Source organism: Myxine glutinosa, chromosome 5, assembly GCF_964187855.1.
Source record: "Myxine glutinosa chromosome 5, kmMyxGlut1.1, whole genome shotgun sequence".
NCBI classification, from domain to species: domain Eukaryota; kingdom Metazoa; phylum Chordata; class Myxini; order Myxiniformes; family Myxinidae; genus Myxine; species Myxine glutinosa.
Genome location: NC_136265.1, coordinates 681051 through 701906, shown reverse-complemented (window position 1 = coordinate 701906; position 20856 = coordinate 681051). Strand labels below are relative to the sequence as shown.

Sequence of the window (20856 nt, the reverse complement as noted above, 5' to 3'; positions counted from 1 at the left end):
CCCCAGTCCTACGTCCCCCCAGCACTCCGCACAGCGGAGTATGTTTTTGTGCGTCACGACGCACATCGGTGGCCACTCCAGCCGCCGTACGACGGGCCCTTCCGGGTGCTGCGACGGGACGACAAGTCGTTCGTCATCGACATCGGCGGCAGGTCGGACCGGATTGCTGTGGACCGCCTCAAGCCGGCGCACGTGGACGTCGACCACCCACCACGGGTGGCCCTTCCGCCGCGGCGAGGCCGTCCCCCGTCCACGGTGCCCCCCACTCGACCGCCCACCACCTCACCGGACCCCCTCCCACGACCCGCCAGGGGTCGCTTCGGCCGGGTCATCAGGACCCCCCTTAAATTGACCCTGCCGGTGCAAGTCGATTCTGGGGGGACGTGTGTAGCGGCTGCCGCTGAGTTTTCACAATCGCCTTGCACCTATCAAGTACGCGGAGCGATCACCATGCCGGGCTCGTCCAGGACGCCCAGGCCCGCGCTCAACTTGCCAGGCCTCAGTCGGGACGCCCGGGCATGCCCGGGCAGGCTCGCCCTCAACTTGCCAGACCGCAGCCAGGACGCTGGGCCAAGCCCCCTGGCGCCGGGCCTGGGCAAACCCCCTGGCGGAATAGATATATATTGCTGACTGATAAACGGTTTTTCAGAGTGCCTGAGTGTTTGATTTCATTAAAGCAACTCAGATGAATTCTAGCTTTTTGTCGCGTCCATTCTTCCGATCGACGTGGGAGCCCCGGCTCCTTCAGTGCAATCTTTAATTAACAGCCAATTAAGGGGACATGGACACAGGGGTCATTTATAAGGGAATTTACTACTAAATTTACATGTGAAGGTTCTAAAAACCGTAACAATATCATATATATATATATATATATTATATATCGGAGGGAAATGGAACGGCAGTTTTGGTGAATGTCGGTACACGCATTGAGGTGTACACCTCAAGGATGTTAGCTCGGTAGTGCAATCCTCGCTCACGATTATTTTTTTCCTTTATAATTTTTCGTACGAAAATTCGTTGCAGAAACTGGTAAAAGCTTTTTCGTAAAAATGGACACAGAAGATGTGATTAGACTAAATTTAACTACACAAGGAAAGGACCGAATTGACTTTTCTTTTATATGCTATTTACTATTATTATTAATATTATGTACTGATGGACGAATCGGCGGAAACCAATCAGGTGAGGTACAGTGCGGTAAAGTCGTTTGTTTACAGATATATTTGATGTTTATTGCCGTGCACAAAGCACTTATTGCCTTATGTAAAGTGTGCACGGTGTTTTTATGGGGTGCAGTGTGCACGGTGTTTTGCTGGGGTATAGTGCAGTGCACGGTGTTTTGCTGGGGTATAGTGCAGTGCACGGTGTTTTGCTGGGGTATAGTGCAGTGCATGGTGTTTTGCTGGGGTATAGTGCAGTGCACGGTGTTTTGCTGGGGTATCCATAGTGCAGTGCACGGTGTTTTGCTGGGGTATAGTGCAGTGCACGGTGTTTTGCTGGGGTATAGTGCAGTGCACGGTGTTTTGCTGGGGTATAGTGCAGTGCACGGTGTTTTGCTGGGGTATAGTGCAGTGCACGGTGTTTTGCTGGGGTATAGTGCAGTGCATGGTGTTTTGCTGGGGTATAGTGCAGTGCACGGTGTTTTGCTGGGGTATAGTGCAGTGCACGGTGTTTTGCTGGGGTATAGTGCAGTGCACGGTGTTTTGCTGGGGTATAGTGCAGTGCATGGTGTTTTGCTGGGGTATAGTGCAGTGCACGGTGTTTTGCTGGGGTATAGTGCAGTGCATGGTGTTTTGCTGGGGTATAGTGCAGTGCACGGTGTTTTGCTGGGGTATAGTGCAGTGCACGGTGTTTTGCTGGGGTATAGTGCAGTGCACGGTGTTTTGCTGGGGTATAGTGCAGTGCACGGTGTTTTGCTGGGGTATAGTGCAGTGCACGGTGTTTTGCTGGGGTATAGTGCAGTGCACGGTGTTTTGCTGGGGTATAGTGCAGTGCACGGTGTTTTGCTGGGGTATAGTGCAGTGCATGGTGTTTTGCTGGGGTATAGTGCAGTGCACGGTGTTTTGCTGGGGTATAGTGCAGTGCACGGTATTTTTCTGGGGTATAGTGCAGTGCACGGTGTTTTGCTGGGGTATAGTGCAGTGCACGGTGTTTTGCTGGGGTATAGTGCAGTACACGGTGTTTTGCTGGGGTATAGTGCAGTGCACGGTGTTTTGCTGGGGTATAGTGCAGTGCACTGTGTTTTGCTGGGGTATAGTGCAGTGCACGGTGTTTTGCTGGGGTATAGTGCAGTGCACGGTGTTTTGCTGGGGTATAGTGCAGTGCACGGTGTTTTGCTGGGGTATAGTGCAGTGCACGGTGTTTTGCTGGGGTATAGTGCAGTGCACGGTGTTTTGCTGGGGTATAGTGCAGTGCACGGTGTTTTGCTGGGGTATAGTGCAGTGCACGGTGTTTTGCTGGGGTATAGTGCAGTGCACGGTGTTTTGCTGGGGTATAGTGCAGTGCCTGGTGTTTTGCTGGGGTATAGTGCAGTGCACGGTGTTTTGCTGGGGTATAGTGCAGTGCACGGTGTTTTGCTGGGGTATAGTGCAGTGCACGGTGTTTTGCTGGGGTATAGTGCAGTGCACTGTGTTTTGCTGGGGTATAGTGCAGTGCACGGTGTTTTGCTGGGGTATAGTGCAGTGCACTGTGTTTTGCTGGGGTATAGTGCAGTGCACTGTGTTTTGCTGGGGTATAGTGCAGTGCACGGTGTTTTGCTGGGGTATAGTGCAGTGCACGATGTTTTGCTGGGGGTATAGTGCTGTGCACGGTGTTTTGCTGGGGTGTGGTGCAGTGCACGGTGTTTTGCTGGGGCGTGGTGCAGTGCACGGCGTTTTGCTTGGGCGTGGTGCAGTGCACGGTGTTTTACTGGGGCGTAGTGCAGTGCACGGTGTTTTGCTGGGGTGGGGTGCAGTGCACGGTATTTTGCTGGGGTATAGTGCAGTGCACGGTGTTTTGCTGGGGGTATAGTGCAGTGCCCGGTTTTTTGCTGGGGTGTAGTGCAGTGCACGGTTTTTTGCTGGGGTGTAGTGCAGTGCACGGTTTTTTGCTGGGGTGTAGTGCAGTGCATGGTGTTTTGCTGGGGTATAGTGTAGTGCACGGTGTTTTGCTGGGGTGGGGTGCAGTGCACGGTATTTTGCTGGGGTATAGTGCAGTGCACGGTGTTTTGCTGGGGGTATAGTGCAGTGCACGGTTTTTTGCTGGGGTGTAGTGCAGTGCACGGTTTTTTGCTGGGGTGTAGTGCAGTGCATGGTGTTTTGCTGGGGTATAGTGCAGTGCACGGTGTTTTGCTGGGGTATAGTGCAGTGCACGGTGTTTTGCTGGGGTATAGTGCAGTGCACGGTGTTTTGCTGGGGTATAGTGCAGTGCACGGTGTTTTGCTGGGGTATAGTGCAGTGCACGGTGTTTTGCTGGGGTATAGTGCAGTGCACGGTGTTTTGCTGGGGTATAGTGCAGTGCACGGTGTTTTGCTGGGGTATAGTGCAGTGCACGGTGTTTTGCTGGGGTATAGTGCAGTGCACGGTATTTTGCTGGGGTATAGTGCAGTGCACAGTGTTTTGCTGGGGTATAGTGCAGTGCATGGTGTTTTGCTGGGGTATAGTGCAGTGCACGGTGTTTTGCCTGGGTATAGTGCAGTGCACGGTGTTTTCCTGGGGTATAGTGCAGTGCATGGTGTTTTGCTGGGGTATAGTGCAGTGCACGGTATTTTGCTGGGGTATAGTGCAGTGCACAGTGTTTTGCTGGGGTATAGTGCAGTGCATGGTGTTTTGCTGGGGTATAGTGCAGTGCACGGTGTTTTGCCTGGGTATAGTGCAGTGCACGGTGTTTTGCTGGGGTATAGTGCAGTGCACGGTGTTTTGCTGGGGTATAGTGCAGTGCACGGTGTTTTGCTGGGGTATAGTGCAGTGCACGGTGTTTTGCTGGGGTATAGTGCAGTGCACGGTGTTTTGCTGGGGTATAGTGCAGTGCACGGTGTTTTGCTGGGGTATAGTGCAGTGCACTGTGTTTTGCTGGGGTATAGTGCAGTGCACGGTGTTTTGCTGGGGTACAGTGCAGTGCACGGTGTTTTGCTGGGGTATAGTGCAGTGCATGGTGTTTTGCTGGGGTATGGTGCAGTGCACGGTGTTTTGCTGGGGTGTGGTGCAGTGCACGGTGTTTTGCTGGGGCGTGGTGCAGTGGACGGTGTTTTGCTTGGGCGTGGTGCAGTGCATGGTGTTTTGCTGGGGTATAGTGCAGTGCACGGTGTTTTGCTGGGGTGTAGTGCAGTGCACGGTGTTTTGCTGGGGTGTAGTGCAGTGCACAGTGTTTTGCTGGGGCGGGGTGCAGTGCACGGTATTTTGCTGGGGTATAGTGCAGTGCACGGTGTTTTGCTGGGGTATAGTGCAGTGCACGGTTTTTTGCTGGGGTGTAGTGCAGTGCACGGTGTTTTGCTGGGGTATAGTGCAGTGCACGATGTTTTGCTGGGGTATAGTGCAGTGCACTGTGTTTTGCTGGGGTATAGTGCAGTGCATGGTGTTTTGCTGGGGTATAGTGCAGTGCACGGTGTTTTGCTGGGGTACAGTGCAGTGCACGGTGTTTTGCTGGGGTATAGTGCAGTGCATGGTGTTTTGCTGGGGTATCGTGCAGTGCATGGTGTTTTGCTGGGGTATAGTGCAGTGCACGGTGTTTTGCTGGGGTGTGGTGCAGTGCACGGTGTTTTGCTGGGGCGTGGTGCAGTGGACGGTGTTTTGCTTGGGCGTGGTGCAGTGCATGGTGTTTTGCTGGGGTATAGTGCAGTGCACGGTGTTTTGCTGGGGTGTAGTGCAGTGCACGGTGTTTTGCTGGGGTGTAGTGCAGTGCACAGTGTTTTGCTGGGGCGGGGTGCAGTGCACGGTATTTTGCTGGGGTATAGTGCAGTGCACGGTGTTTTGCTGGGGTATAGTGCAGTGCACGGTTTTTTGCTGGGGTGTAGTGCAGTGCACGGTGTTTTGCTGGGGCGTAGTGCAGTGCACGGTGTTTTGCTGGGGCGTAGTGCAGTGCACGGTGTTTTGCTGGGGTGTAGTGCAGTGCACGGTGTTTTGCTGGGGTGTGGTGCAGTGCACGGTGTTTTGCTGGGGCGTAGTGCAGTGCACGGTGTTTTGCTGGGGTATGGTGCAGTGCACGGTGTTTTGCTGGGGTATAGTGCAGTGCACGGTATTTTTCTGGGGTATAGTGCAGTGCACGGTGTTTTGTTGGCATATAGTGCAGTGCACTGTGTTTGTCTGGCGTATAGTGCAGTGCACTGTGTTTTGCCGGCGTTTTGTGCAGTGCACCGTGTTTTTAGTGCAGTGCATGGTGTTTTGCTGGGGTATAGTGCAGTGCACCGTGTTTTGCTGGGGTATAGTGCAGTGCACGGTGTTTTGCTGGGGTGTAGTGCAGTGCACGGTGTTTTGCTTGGGCGTAGTGCAGTGCACGGTGTTTTGCTGGGGCATAGTGCAGTGCACCGTGTTTTGCTGTGGTATAGTGCAGTGCACCGTGTTTTGCTGGGGTATAGTGCAGTGCACGGTGTTTTGCTGGGGTATAGTGCAGTGCACGGTGTTTTGCTGGGGTATAGTGCAGTGCACCATGTTTTGCTGGGGTATAGTGCAGTGCACGGTGTTTTGCTGGGGTATAGTGCAGTGCACGGTGTTTTGGTGGGGTATAGTGCAGTGCACTGTGTTTTAGTGCAGTGCATGGTGTTTTGCTGGGGTATAGTGCAGTGCACGGTGTTTTGCTGGGGCATAGTGCAGTGCACCGTGTTTTGCTGGGGTATAGTGCCGTGCATTGTGTTTTGCTGTGGTATAGTGTAGTGCATGCTGTTTTGCTGGGGTGTAGTGCAGTGCATGCTGTTTTGCTGGGGTGTAGTGCAGTGCACGGTGTTTTGCTTGGGCGTAGTGCAGTGCACGGTGTTTTGCTTGGGCGTAGTGCAGTGCACTGTGTTTTGCTGGGGTATAGTGCAGTGCATGGTGTTTTGCTGGGGTATAGTGCAGTGCACGGTGTTTTGCTGGGGTATTGTGCAGTGCACGGTGTTTTGGTGGCGTATAGTGCAGTGCACCGTGTTTTTCTGGGGTATAGTGCAGTGCACTGTTTTGCTGGGGTATAGTGCAGTGCATGGTGTTTTGCTGGGGTATAGTGCAGTGCATGGTGTGTTGCTGGGGTACAGTGCAGTGCATGGTGTGTTGCTGGGGTACAGTGCAGTGCATGGCGTGTTGCTGGGTTATTGTGCAGTGCACGGTGTTTTGCTGGGGTATAGTGCAGTGCATGGTGTTTTGCTGGGGTACAGTGCACGGTGTTTTGCTGGGGTATAGTGCAGTGCACTGTGTTTTGCTGGGGTATAGTGCAGTGCATGGTGTTTTGCTGGGGTATAGTGCAGCGCATTGTGTTTTAGTGCAGTGCACGGTGTTTTGCTGGGGTATAGTGCAGTGCACTGTGTTTTGCTGGGGTATAGTGCAGTGCACTGTGTTTTTAGTGCAGTGCACGGTGTTTTGCTGGGGTATAGTGCAGTGCACTGTGTTTTGGTGCAGTGCACGATGTTTTGCTGGGTATAGTGCAGTGCACTGTTTTTAGTGCAGTGCACGGAGTTTTGCTGGGGTATAGTGCAGTGCATTGTGTTTTGCTGGGGTTTAGTGCAGTGCACGGTGTTTTGCTGGGGTGTAGTGCAGTGCACGGTGTTTTGCTTGGGCGTAGTGCAGTGCACGGTGTTTTGCTGGGGTATCGTGCAGTGCACTGTGTTTTGGTGCAGTGCACGGTGTTTTGCTGGGGTATAGTGCAGCGCACTGTTTTTAGTGCAGTGCACGGTGTTTTGCTGGGGTATAGTGCAGTGCATCGTGTTTTGCTGGGGTTTAGTGCAGTGCACGGTGTTTTGCTAGGGTGTAGTGCAGTGCACGGTGTTTTGCTTGGGCGTAGTGCAGTGCACGGTGTTTTGCTGGGGTATCGTGCAGTGCATCGTGTTTTGCTGGGGTATAGTGCAGTGCACCGTGTTTTGCTGGGGTATAGTGCAGTGCACGGTGTTTTGCTGGGGTGTAGTGCAGTGCACGGTGTTTTGCTTGGGCGTAGTGCAGTGCACGGTGTTTTGCTGGGGTATTGTGCAGTGCATTGTGTTTTGCTGGGGTATAGTGCAGTGCACCGTGTTTTGCTGGGGTATAGTGCAGTGCACCGTGTTTTTCGTGCAGTGCACCGTGTTTTGCTGGGGTATAGTGCAGTGCACCGTGTTTTGCTGGGGTGTAGTGCAGTGCACTGTGTTTTTTTTGTGCAGTGCACTGTGTTTTGCTGGGGTATAGTGCAGTGCACCGTGTTTTGCTGGGGTTTAGTGCAGTGCACCGTGTTTTGCTGGGGTTTAGTGCAGTGCACTGTGTTTTGCTGGGGTATAGTGCAGTGCATGGTGTTTTGCTGGGGCGTGGTGCAGTGCACTGTGTTTTGCTGGGCTGTAGTGCAGTGCACCGTGTTTTGCCCGGGGTATAGTGCCGTGCACCGTGTTTTGCTGGGGTATAGTGCAGTGCACCGTGTTTTGCTGGGGTGTAGTGCAGTGCATGGTGTTTTGCTAGGGTGTAGTGCAGTGCACGGTTTTTTGCTGGGGTGTAGTGCAGTGCACGGTGTTTTGCTGGGGTATAGTGCAGTGCACGATGTTTTGCTGGGGTATAGTGCAGTGCACTGTGTTTTGCTGGGGTATAGTGCAGTGCATGGTGTTTTGCTGGGGTATAGTGCAGTGCACGGTGTTTTGCTGGGGTACAGTGCAGTGCACGGTGTTTTGCTGGGGTATAGTGCAGTGCATGGTGTTTTGCTGGGGTATCGTGCAGTGCATGGTGTTTTGCTGGGGTATAGTGCAGTGCACGGTGTTTTGCTGGGGTGTGGTGCAGTGCACGGTGTTTTGCTGGGGCGTGGTGCAGTGGACGGTGTTTTGCTTGGGCGTGGTGCAGTGCATGGTGTTTTGCTGGGGTATAGTGCAGTGCACGGTGTTTTGCTGGGGTGTAGTGCAGTGCACGGTGTTTTGCTGGGGTGTAGTGCAGTGCACAGTGTTTTGCTGGGGCGGGGTGCAGTGCACGGTATTTTGCTGGGGTATAGTGCAGTGCACGGTGTTTTGCTGGGGTATAGTGCAGTGCACGGTTTTTTGCTGGGGTGTAGTGCAGTGCACGGTGTTTTGCTGGGGTGTAGTGCAGTGCACGGTGTTTTGCTGGGGCGTAGTGCAGTGCACGGTGTTTTGCTGGGGCGTAGTGCAGTGCACGGTGTTTTGCTGGGGTGTAGTGCAGTGCACGGTGTTTTGCTGGGGCGTGGTGCAGTGCACGGTGTTTTGCTGGGGCGTAGTGCAGTGCACGGTGTTTTGCTGGGGTATGGTGCAGTGCACGGTGTTTTGCTGGGGTATAGTGCAGTGCACGGTATTTTTCTGGGGTATAGTGCAGTGCACGGTGTTTTGTTGGCATATAGTGCAGTGCACTGTGTTTGTCTGGCGTATAGTGCAGTGCACTGTGTTTTGCCGGCGTTTTGTGCAGTGCACCGTGTTTTTAGTGCAGTGCATGGTGTTTTGCTGGGGTATAGTGCAGTGCACCGTGTTTTGCTGGGGTATAGTGCAGTGCACGGTGTTTTGCTGGGGTGTAGTGCAGTGCACGGTGTTTTGCTTGGGCGTAGTGCAGTGCACGGTGTTTTGCTGGGGCATAGTGCAGTGCACCGTGTTTTGCTGTGGTATAGTGCAGTGCACCGTGTTTTGCTGGGGTATAGTGCAGTGCACGGTGTTTTGCTGGGGTATAGTGCAGTGCACGGTGTTTTGCTGGGGTATAGTGCAGTGCACCATGTTTTGCTGGGGTATAGTGCAGTGCACGGTGTTTTGGTGGGGTATAGTGCAGTGCACTGTGTTTTAGTGCAGTGCATGGTGTTTTGCTGGGGTATAGTGCAGTGCACGGTGTTTTGCTGGGGCATAGTGCAGTGCACCGTGTTTTGCTGGGGTATAGTGCCGTGCATTGTGTTTTGCTGTGGTATAGTGTAGTGCATGCTGTTTTGCTGGGGTGTAGTGCAGTGCATGCTGTTTTGCTGGGGTGTAGTGCAGTGCACGGTGTTTTGCTTGGGCGTAGTGCAGTGCACGGTGTTTTGCTTGGGCGTAGTGCAGTGCACTGTGTTTTGCTGGGGTATAGTGCAGTGCATGGTGTTTTGCTGGGGTATAGTGCAGTGCACGGTGTTTTGCTGGGGTATTGTGCAGTGCACGGTGTTTTGGTGGCGTATAGTGCAGTGCACCGTGTTTTTCTGGGGTATAGTGCAGTGCACTGTTTTGCTGGGGTATAGTGCAGTGCATGGTGTTTTGCTGGGGTATAGTGCAGTGCATGGTGTGTTGCTGGGGTACAGTGCAGTGCACGGTGTGTTGCTGGGGTACAGTGCAGTGCATGGCGTGTTGCTGGGTTATTGTGCAGTGCACGGTGTTTTGCTGGGGTATAGTGCAGTGCATGGTGTTTTGCTGGGGTACAGTGCAGTGCATGGTGTTTTGCTGGGGTATAGTGCAGCACATTGTGTTTTAGTGCAGTGCACGGTGTTTTGCTGGGGTATAGTGCAGTGCACTGTGTTTTGCTGGGGTATAGTGCAGTGCACTGTGTTTTTAGTGCAGTGCACGGTGTTTTGCTGGGGTATAGTGCAGTGCACTGTGTTTTGGTGCAGTGCACGATGTTTTGCTGGGTATAGTGCAGTGCACTGTTTTTAGTGCAGTGCACGGTGTTTTGCTGGGGTATAGTGCAGTGCATTGTGTTTTGCTGGGGTTTAGTGCAGTGCACGGTGTTTTGCTGGGGTGTAGTGCAGTGCACGGTGTTTTGCTTGGGCGTAGTGCAGTGCACGGTGTTTTGCTGGGGTATCGTGCAGTGCACTGTGTTTTGGTGCAGTGCACGGTGTTTTGCTGGGGTATAGTGCAGCGCACTGTTTTTAGTGCAGTGCACGGTGTTTTGCTGGGGTATAGTGCAGTGCATCGTGTTTTGCTGGGGTTTAGTGCAGTGCACGGTGTTTTGCTAGGGTGTAGTGCAGTGCACGGTGTTTTGCTTGGGCGTAGTGCAGTGCACGGTGTTTTGCTGGGGTATCGTGCAGTGCATCGTGTTTTGCTGGGGTATAGTGCAGTGCACCGTGTTTTGCTGGGGTATAGTGCAGTGCACGGTGTTTTGCTGGGGTGTAGTGCAGTGCACGGTGTTTTGCTTGGGCGTAGTGCAGTGCACGGTGTTTTGCTGGGGTATCATGCAGTGCATTGTGTTTTGCTGGGGTATAGTGCAGTGCACCGTGTTTTGCTGGGGTATAGTGCAGTGCACCGTGTTTTTCGTGCAGTGCACCGTGTTTTGCTGGGGTATAGTGCAGTGCACCGTGTTTTGCTGGGGTATAGTGCAGTGCAAAGTTTTTTTTTTTTTTGTGCAGTGCACTGTGTTTTGCTGGGGTATAGTGCAGTGCACCGTGTTTTGCTGGGGTTTAGTGCAGTGCACCGTGTTTTGCTGGGGTTTAGTGCAGTGCACTGTGTTTTGCTGGGGTATAGTGCAGTGCATGGTGTTTTGCTGGGGCGTGGTGCAGTGCACTGTGTTTTGCTGGGCTGTAGTGCAGTGCACCGTGTTTTGCCCGGGGTATAGTGCCGTGCACCGTGTTTTGCTGGGGTATAGTGCAGTGCACCGTGTTTTGCTGGGGTGTAGTGCAGTGCATGGTGTTTTGCTGGGCTGTAGTGCAGTGCATGGTGTTTTGCTGGGGCGTGGTGCAGTGCACTGTGTTTTGCTGGGCTGTAGTGCAGTGCACCGTGTTTTGCCCGGGGTATAGTGCCGTGCACCGTGTTTTGCTGGGGTATAGTGCAGTGCACCGTGTTTTGCTGGGGCGTGGTGCAGTGCACCGTGTTTTGCTGGGCTGTAGTGCAGTGCACCGTGTTTTGCCCGGGGTATAGTGCCGTGCACCGTGTTTTGCTGGGGTATAGTGCAGTGCACCGTGTTTTGCTGGGGTGTAGTGCAGTGCACCGTGTTTTGCTGGGGTGTAGTGCAGTGCATGGTGTTTTGCTGGGGTGTAGTGCAGTGCACGGTGTTTTGCTGTGGTATAGTGCAGCGCACCGTGTTTTGCTGGGGTATAGTGCAGTGCCCCATGTTTTGCTGGGGTACAGGGTGCACGGTGTGTCAAGGGTCAAAGGTCAAACGCCTTGTTCCGTAAAAAATTCTGTTACTGAGCAAACTTGCGAACCAGTAATGTGATTTTGATCGAACTTGGTACAAGTACAAAGTGCCTCGATGTCCGAAGATTGCGATTCTAGTTATTTATACATCCTATTTATACACCTCAAAGCAAAGGAGATCACATTCTCTCCCAGCTCTGATTAGTCCAGTAATAATGTGACTTGACCTCACACTAATTGCAACAGAAGCAAACTCAACTGATTTGTGTATCTCAACTGATTTGTAGCAAGATCGCTTGTTACCATCGCCTGAGGAGAGGGCATTGCATTTGAGGCCTTTGTTACTTGCCGGAAAAAGATTCCTGTGAAGAGCAGGGCTCTTGCTTGAGACGGACGAAGTGATGGGCAAGACACAAACTCGTCCGAGAAGATGTTTATTGTAAAAACCAACTCGGGAACTCTCCAAAGCCCCTTTACCAGGCTGCATATATATCAAAACCAGAAAGCACAACCGAAACCGAAAGCCACGCCTCTTAGGTGAGGCGCGCTTTGGTGGTCACGTGACCGACAGGTGCAAAGGATTATAACCGCACGCGCGGCACGCTTTGGTGGTCACGTAACCGGCCACCCCGGCGCCGTGGTTTGCCTGCCGGTTACGTCACCGGCTGGAGCAAGGAGATTCTGTTGCTGGTCTCGCTTGGGGGACCCATGGGTCGCTACACACGCCCCCCCAGAATGGACTTGATCCAGGAAGGTCAACCTGAGGGGGGTCCGGATGACCCGATCGAAACGACCCCTGGCCAGTCGCGGGGTGGGGGGAGGGGAGGGGGTCCGGTGTGGTGGCGGGTGGTCGGACGGGGGGTGCGGTGGATGGGGGGCGGCCGCGCCGCGGTGGGAGAGCCAGCCGTGGCGGCTGGCCGACGTCCATGTGGGCCGGCTTGAGGCGGTCCAGCGAAATCCGGTCCGCCCGGCCGCCGATGTTGACGATGAAGGACTTGTTGTCCCGTCGTAGGACCCGGAAGGGTCCGTCGTATGGTGGCCGGAGCGGCCCCCGGTGTGCGTCGTGGCGCACGAAGACGTACTCCGCCGTGCGGAGTGCTGGGGGGACGTAGGATTGGGGGTCGCCGTGGCGGGACGTGGGCACCAGGGCGAAACGTCGGGTGGCCTCCTGGAAGTCCGTGCGCTGGCACGCGGCGGACCAGAGGCTGGTGGCGTCGGGAATGAACTCGCCCGGTACGCGGAGGGCCTGGCCGTACACCAGCTCGGCGGTGGACGCCTGGAGGTCCTCTTTGGGAGCCGTGCGGAGGCCCAAAGTGACCGGAGCCGGTCGGCCCAGCCGTCGTCCTGGAGGCCGGTCATGAGTGCGGCCTTCATGGAGCGGTGGAACCGCTCGCACAACCCGTTGGCCTGGGGGTGGTAGGCCGTGGTGCGGTGCAGGGTAACGCCCAACGTCCGGGCGACCGCGCCCCATAGTTCGGACATGAACTGTGGGCCGCGGTCCGACGAGATGTCCGCTGGTGCGCCGAAACGCGCGACGCAGGTGGCGATGAACGCCTGGGCCACGTCGGCGGTGGTGGTGGAGGCGAGGGGCACGGCCTCCGGCCACCTGGTGGTCCTGTCCACCATGGTAAGCAGGTGGGTGAACCCCTGCGATGGGGGAAGGGGACCCACCAGGTCCACGTGGACGTGGTCGAACCGTCACTCGGGCACGGTGAAGGGAGCCAGCGGAGCCTGGGTATGACGGTGGACCTTGGCCCGCTGGCAGGGTGTGCAGGCGTTGGCCCAGTCGCGGACGTCCCGTCGCAGCCCATGCCAGACGAAACGCGCCGCCACCAGCCTCTGGGATGCCTTCCGGCCCGGGTGAGAGAGGCCGTGGACCGAAGCAAAAATGCGACGCCGCCAGGTGACCGGCACAACGGGGCTAGGTCGGCCTTGGGAGATGTCGCACAGCAGGACCGTGTCCGTGAAGGGGACGTCGGCCAAGCGGAGGCCCGTGTCCGCCACCAGGAGCGCCTGCACCGTGCCGTCGGTGGCCTGGTCCGTTGCCATTAGGGCGAAATCGACGCCGAGGTGGACGGCGTTGGCGCCGGCTCGAGAAAGGCAGTCGGCCACGGCGTTGTCCTTCCCGGCGACGTGCCGGATGTCCGTGGTGTACTCCGACACGGCGGAGAGGTGGCGCTGCTGGCGGGCCGACCACGGCTCCGTGACCTTGGCCATGGCGAAAACCAACGGCTTGTGGTCGACAAAAGCCGTGAACGGGCGGCCCTCCAGGAGGTGGCAAAAATGGCGGACGGCCAGGTACAGCCCGAGGAGCTCGCGGTCGAAGGTGCTGTACTTCAACTCGTTGGGCAGGAGTTGCCGGCTGAAGAACGCGAGCGGCTGCCAGGCCCCGTTTACCCATTGTTCATGGACCGTGCCCACGGCGTAGTCGGAGGCGTCCGTGGTGAGGGCGATGGGAGCCTGGGGTACCGGGTGGGCCAGCAGCGTGGCGTTGGCGAGGGCCCGTTTTGCGCCGGTAAAAGCAGCGTCCATGTCCGTGGACCAGACAACGTCGCATTTCGCCGGCTGGCCGCGGAGGGTGGCGTACAAGGGCCGCATGAGTTGCGCAGCTCGGGGCACGAAGCGGTGATAAAAGTTCACCATCCCGAGGAACTCCTGCAGCGCCTTGACGGAGCGGGGGCGCGGGAAAGCGGCGATGGCCTCGACTTTGGCCGGTAGCGGCACGGCGCCGGTCCGGGTGATGCGGTGGCCCAAAAAGTCGATCGTTGCCGCACCAAAGTGACATTTGGCCGGGTTGACGATCAATCCGTGCTCGCTGAGGCGGCCGAACAGCATCCGGAGGTGGAGGAGGTGCTCGGCTCTGGACGTGCTGGCGACGAGGATGTCGTCCAGGTAGGTGTAGAGGAACGGCAAGTCATGCAGCACGCCGTCCATCAGGCGCTGAAACGCCTGTGCCGCGTTTTTGAGGCCGAAGGGCATCCGGAGGAATTCAAAGAGGCCGAAAGGTGTAATAACGGCCGTCTTCGGGATGTCGGCCGGGCGGACGGGCACCTGGTGGTACCCCCGAATCAGGTCCACTTTTGAAAAAATGGTCCGCCCCGCCAACCGGGCGGAAAAATCCTGGATGTGCGGGACGGGGTACCTGTTGGGGGTAGTGGCGTCGTTAAGGCGGCGGTAGTCGCCGCATGGCCGCCATCTGCCCCCCGGCTTCGGGACGATGTGCAGCGGCGAGGCCCAGGCGCTGTCGGAGCGCCGCACGATGCCGAGGCGCTCCAGCGCGGCGAACTCGGCCTTGGCGACGGCGAGTTTGGCGGGATCGAGACGGCGAGCCCGGGCGTACACCGGCGGGCCCATAGTGGGGATGTGATGCTCGATGCCGTGACGCACCGCGATGGCCGAAAACATCGGTCGCGTGAGGGCCGGGAACTCCGCGAGGAGACGTGCGAAGTCGTCTGCCAATGGGAGGACGCAGGAAAACTCGGTGGGCGCGGAACGGCTCAAAGCGCATGCCAGGGAGCTGAAAGTTTCGGCGTTGACGAGACGGCGGCGTTTCACGTCGACCAGCAGCCCGTGGGCGCACAGAAAATCAGCCCCGAGCAAAGCCATGGGGACGTCCGCCGTCACGAACTCCCAGTGAAAGAGCTGGCTGCCGAAGCGGAGGGCGACGGTGCGTGGGCCGAAGGTGCGGATGGCGGAGCCGTTGGCCGCGATTAAGGAGGGGCCGCAAACGGCGGCCCGCCTGTCCGCCGAAGCGGGAATGACGCTCAGCTGAGCGCCGGTGTCGCAGAGAAAGCGCCGCCCCGACGCTTGGTCCGCGATGAATAGCAGGTAGGGAACGCCGGCCCGCCCGTTTCCCGACTTGCCGAACGTGCACGGGGGTCGACATGATCGGGCCTGCCGCCCGAACCTGGCGTGGAAATAACACCAGGCCGGGTCCGGCGGGGGCTCCGGTCGACGCGTCGGGACCGGGCGACGCGGCGTCGCCGCTGCCAGTCGCGCCGGCCCGGCGGCCTCCGGGAAGGAAACTGCGTCGCGGGCGCCGGGCGGGTGGGCGGGAGGGCTCCCGGCCGCCACCCCGACGAGCTGGCTCGCCGCTCCGGCGAGCTAGCTTGCCGAATCGATCTTGTCGGCCTCCTTGGCGAGGTCGCGGGGGTTCACGATGGTCGTGCCTGCCAGGGCGACCCGTACCTGGGCCGGGAGCTGGCGAAGAAAAAGCTCCCGAAACAGGAAATCCGAGGGGTGCTCGCCGAGCAACGCGAGCATGTATTCCATGCGTTTGGACGGGCGCGTATCGCCGAGCTCAGGAAGGTCGAGCAGGCGTCTTGCGCGCTCAGCCAGGGAGAGGGCGAAAGCGCCCAGAAGAAGTGCTTTGATGGCGTTGTACTTGCCGTCAGCGGGCGGGTTCTGGAGGAAGCTCAGGCAGCGGGCGGCGGTCGCGGAGCCAAGCGCGGCGACCACGTAATGGTATCGCGTGGCGTCCTCCGTTATGCTACGCAGGGCGAACGGGGTCCGCCTGCGCGAACCAGACGGCGGCATGTGCTTCCCAGAAGGTGGGCAATTTGAGGGACACTGCGGTGTCCATTGCGTGTCGTAAATTCGGGGTCACCAGTGAAGAGCAGGGCTCTTGCTTGAGACGGACGAAGTGACGGGCAAGACACAAACTCGTCCGAGAAGATGTTTATTGTAAAAACCAACTCGGGAACTCTGAAAAGCCCGTTTACCGGGCTGCATATATATCAAAACCAGAAAGCACAACCGAAACCGAAAGCCACGCCTCAGGCGAGGCGCGCTTTGGTGGTCACATGACCGACAGGTGCAAAGGATTATAACCGCACGCGCGGCACGCTTTGGTGGTCACGTGACCGGCCACCCCGGCGCCGTGGTTTGCCCGCCGGTTACGTCACCGGCTGGAGCAAGGAGATTCTGTTGCTGGTCTCGCTTAGGGGACCCATGGGTCGCTCCACCGGCAAGTATGTTGATCTGTTCTTTGTTTGTCTGTCTGTTTGCAGCACTGCGTCTACACCATTGCACGTAGAATCGCCAAACTTTGCACACATATTGGTCTTGCCCGGGAATAGACTGTGCCCAATTGATGACGTCATTGGTCACGTGGTTCGGCCGCCATCTTGGAAAAACTTTGCACTTCGATAATTTCAAAGTGCTGAACAGAAAAAAATTGAGACATGGCTCATTGTAAAGAACTCTCCATGGGGAATAAATTATGTTAATGATGTCATCAGTCACGTGGATCGGCCGCCATCTTGGAAAAACCGAAAAACTTAGCACCTCCATATCTCCAAAAGTGCTGAATAGAAAAAATTGAGACATGGCTCATTGTAAAGAACTCTCCATGGGGAATAAAATATGTTAATGATGATGTCATCGGTTACGTGGTTCGGCCGCCATCTTGGAAAAACCGAAAAACTTGGCACCTCTATATCTCCAAAAGTGCTGAACAGAAAAAATTGAGACATGGCTCATTGGAAAGAACTCTCCATGGGGAATAAAATATGTTAATGATGACGTTATCGGTCACGTGGTTCGGCCGCCATATTTGTCCTAAATGGCCGATAAAAAGTAAATTCCGTCAAGTCCTCGGTCTCTGACCGATTTTTCGTCTGTCTGTTTGTCTGTTTGCAGCACTACGTCTGCACCGTTGCATGTAGAATCGCCAAACTTTGCACACGTATTTGTCTTGCCCTCTAATATATTGTGCCCCAATGATGACGTCATCGGTCACGTGGATTGGCCGCCATCTTGGAAAAACCGAAAAACTATGCACCTCCATATCTCAAAGTGCTGAACAGAAAAAATTGAGACATGGCTCATTGAAGAGAACTCTCGATGGGGAATAAAATATGTTAATGATGACGTCATCAGTCACGTGGTTCGGCCGCCATCTTGGAAAAACCGAAAATTTTTGCACCTCCATGTCTCCGAAAGTGCTGAATAGAAAAAATTGAGACATGGCTCATTGGAAAGAACTCTCCATGGGGAATAAAATATGTTGATGATGACGTCATCGGTCATGTGGTTCGGCCGCCATCTTGGAAAAACCGAAAAACGTTGCACCTCCATATCTCCGAAAGTGCTGAATAGAAACAATTGAGACATGGCTCATTGTAAAGAACTCTCCATGGGGAATAAAATATGTTAATGATGACTATCGGTCACGTGGTTCGGCCGCCATATTTGTCCTAAATGGCCGATAAAAAAGTACATTCCGGCAAGTCCTCGGTCTCTGACCGATTTTTCATTTGTCTCTGTTTGTCTGTTTGCAGCACTACGTCTACACCGTTGCACGTATAATCGCCAAACTTTGCACACATATTTGCCTTGCCCTCTAATATACTGTGCCCGAATGATGACGTCATCGGTCACGTGGTTCGGCCGCCATATTGGAAAAACCGAAAAACTTTGCACCTCCATATCTCCGAAAGTGCTGAACAGAAAAAATTGAGACATGGCTCATTGTAAAGAACTCTCCATGGGGAATAGAATATGTTAAGGATGATGTCATCAGTCACGTGTTTCGGCCGCCATCTTCGAAAAACCAAACAACTTTGCACTTCGATATCTCCGACAGTCCTGAATATAGAAATTTGAGACATGGCTCATTGTAAAGAACTCTCCATGGGGAATAAAATATGTTAATGATGACGTCATCGTTCACGTGTTTCGGCCTCCATATTTGTCCTAAATGGCCGATAAAAAAAGTACGTTCCGGCAAGTCCTCGGTCTCTGACCGATTTTTCATCTGTCTGTTTGTGCGCAGTACTATGTCTACATCATTGCACATAGAATCGCCAAACTTTACACACATGTTTGGCTTGCCCTGGAATGGTCTGTGCCCAATTTTTAACTCTCTAGGCCCAAAGCCTCCATTATGACGTCATAATTCGATAATTCGACAAGTACCAGACTTCATCCAATCAAGATGAAATTTCTTGAGCGGCATGTCAGCATAAACTGGTGGAGAAAAATAAAGATGACGTCATCAGTCATGTGGTTCGGCCGCCATTTTGGAAAAACTGAAAAAGTTTGCACCTCTATCTCCAAAAGTTCTGAATAGAAAAAATTGAGACATGGCTCATTGTAAATAACTCTCCATGGGGAATAAAATATGTTAATGATGTCATAGGTGTTAATCCCTGGTGTTGGGCTAGCGGCTAGGGTGCCGGCTTAGGATCCTAGGATCTTGCGTTCGAATCCCGGTCAATCGCTGAATTAACGCCAGGGGGGTTGACTCAGCCTGTCATCCTTCCGAGGTCGGCAAATTGAGTACCAGTTCACTGGTAATTCCCTGCTTGTCGTTAAAGGCGGCAAAAAGGGTTGGCGTCAGGAAGGGCATCCGGCCGTAAAACATTGCTTCAAAAAGGGGACCGAAAAACAACAACAACCACAGTTCCCGAAAAAGGCCAACCCCCGCTTGCGGGGAAAAATGGCCTCTAAAGGTGTTTTTTATTTTATTTTATTTTTTAATGATGTCATAGGTGCTCCATTATGACGTAATTCAACAAGTACAAAACTTCATCCGATCAAGATGAAATTTCTTGAGCATAATCTAGGAATAAATTGGTTTAGAAAACAAATAATGATGACGTCATCGGTCACATGGTTCGGCCGCCATATTTGTTTTAACACAAAAGCCTTAAAAACCACTGAAAATACCTCCTGGCGAGGGTTTGCAATCTCTGATTGCTCTTTTTCTTGTTCCTTTCTTGTTATTGACACTGATCCCTCGTACCCCTCTTGTTCTTGATTCTGATCCCTCGTTCTCCTCTTGTTCTTGATTTTTATCCCTCATTCCCCTCTTGTTCTTGACACTGATCCCTCGTTCCCCTCTTGGTCTTGACACTGATCCCTCGTTCCCCTCTTGTTATTGACACTGATGCCTCCTTCCCCTCTTGTTATTGACACTGATCTCCCCTTCCCCTATTGTTCTTGACACTGATCCCTCATTCCCCTCTTGTTCTTGACACTGTCCCTCATTCCCCTCTTGTTCTTGACACTGTCCCTCATTCCCCTCTTGTTCTTGACACTGATCCGTTGTTCCCCTCTTGTTCTTGATTCGGAATCCTCATTCTCCTCTTGTTCTTGACACTGTCCCTCATTCCCCTCTTGTTCCTGACAATGATCCCTTGTTCCCTTCTTGTTCTTGATTCGGAATCCTCATTCTCCTCTTGTTATTTACACTGATCCCTCGTTTGCCTCTTGTTCTTGACACTGATTCCTCGTTCCCCTCTTGTTCTTGACACTGATCCCTCTTTTCCTCTTGTTCTTGACACTGATCACTCGTTCCCCTCTTGTTCTTTACACTGATCCCTCGTTCCACTCTTGTTCTTTACACTGATTCCTCGTTCCACTCTTGTTCTTGACACTGATCCCTTGTTCCCCTCTTGTTCTTGATTCGGAATCCTCATTCTCCTCTTGTTCTTTACACTGATCCCTCGTTCGTCTCTTGTTCTTGACACTGATCCCTCGTTCCCCTCTTGTTCTTGACACTGATCCCTCGTTCCCCTCTTGTTCTTGACACTGATCCCTCGTTCCCCTCTTCTTCTTGACACTGAGCCCTCTTTCCCCTCTTGTTCTTGACACTGATCCCTTGTTCCCGTCTTGTTCTTGACACTGTTCGCTCGTTCCCCTCTTGTTCTTGACACTGATCCCTCGTTCCCCTCTTGTTCTTGACACCGATCCCTTGTTCCTGTCTTGTTCTTAACACTGATCCCTTGTTCCCCTCTTGTTCTTGACACTGATCCCTTGTTCCCCTCTTGTTATTGGCACTGATCCCTCGTTCCCTTCTCGTTCTTGACACTGATCGCTCTTTTCCCTCTTGTTATTGACACTGCTGCCTCGTTCCCCTCTTGTTATTGACATTGATCGCTCGTTCCCCACTGGTTAGTTACTCTGATGGCTCGTTCCCCTCTGGGTCTTGACTGATAGCTCATTCCTCTCTTTTGTTGACACCGATTACTCATTCTCTGCTGGTTCTTGCCTCTGCTAGCTCATTCCCCACTGGGTCTTGACTCTGAACAATATGCTGCTCTACCTTTGAAGGGTTTTAAACTATCTATGCACCATTTGATTAATTTACCTAGTTTTTCCACCTTGTTCGTTGTATCTGAGCTGTGTTTGTCTTTAATAATGCACTTCATAATCCTTTCTGTAAAAAATTTTTTTCTTAGGGTGAACTTATGAATAACCCTGAAATCCCTGCCTTCAGAGAACATTTGGTAAGTGGTTTTAGTTTGAATTCTGTTGACTTGTCACTCTTGTGTGATTAATTGTGCTTATTTGCTTGTTTTTGTGTTTCTCAATGTTTTGATCTCTATCCTAATTTGAACATTTAATTCTATTTTTCCTTATTTTGGGACAGATTTGCATGAGGCTTATAAGTAAAGGGACATTGTTGGATGAGACGGGCATTCATCAGATTGTGGTGGTTCGTGTGTAGACTGTGGCTGCTTGGCTGCATCATTTTCTGGGGGTGCAGCTGTGCAGCTGATGCAATGCCCCCCTTTACCAGTCAGCTGGTACTTATTTTTCCAATCTCGGACAGATGACAGGCTGAGTCAACCTACCTGGTGTTAATTCAATGGCATGACAGGGACTGGAACTCAGGACCCTAAGATCTCAAGGTAGCCAACTTAACCATTAAGCCAACACCAGGCTTTATCGTAATATTACAAGGTTGGCACAAATCATTCTCATTTTGAGGA

At 53.7% G+C, this 20856-nt stretch overlaps 1 protein-coding gene across 2 annotated transcripts in view; it reads left to right on the top strand.

Annotated features, from left to right (window-relative positions):
• The first annotated feature begins 978 nt into the window (after positions 1–978).
• PEX14 (peroxisomal biogenesis factor 14) overlaps positions 979–20856 on the top strand; it is a 90742-nt gene continuing 70864 nt past the window's right edge. Inside the window, exons 1-2 of one of the 2 annotated variants that reach the window (XM_068117974.2) lie at positions 979–1185; positions 20323–20370. In XM_068117974.2, the coding sequence (XP_067974075.1) occupies positions 1159–1185; positions 20323–20370 (75 nt within the window). In that variant the 5' untranslated portion in view covers positions 979–1158. The remainder of the gene's footprint in view (positions 1186–20322; positions 20371–20856) is intronic. The other variant, XM_068117976.2, reaches the window with a different exon arrangement.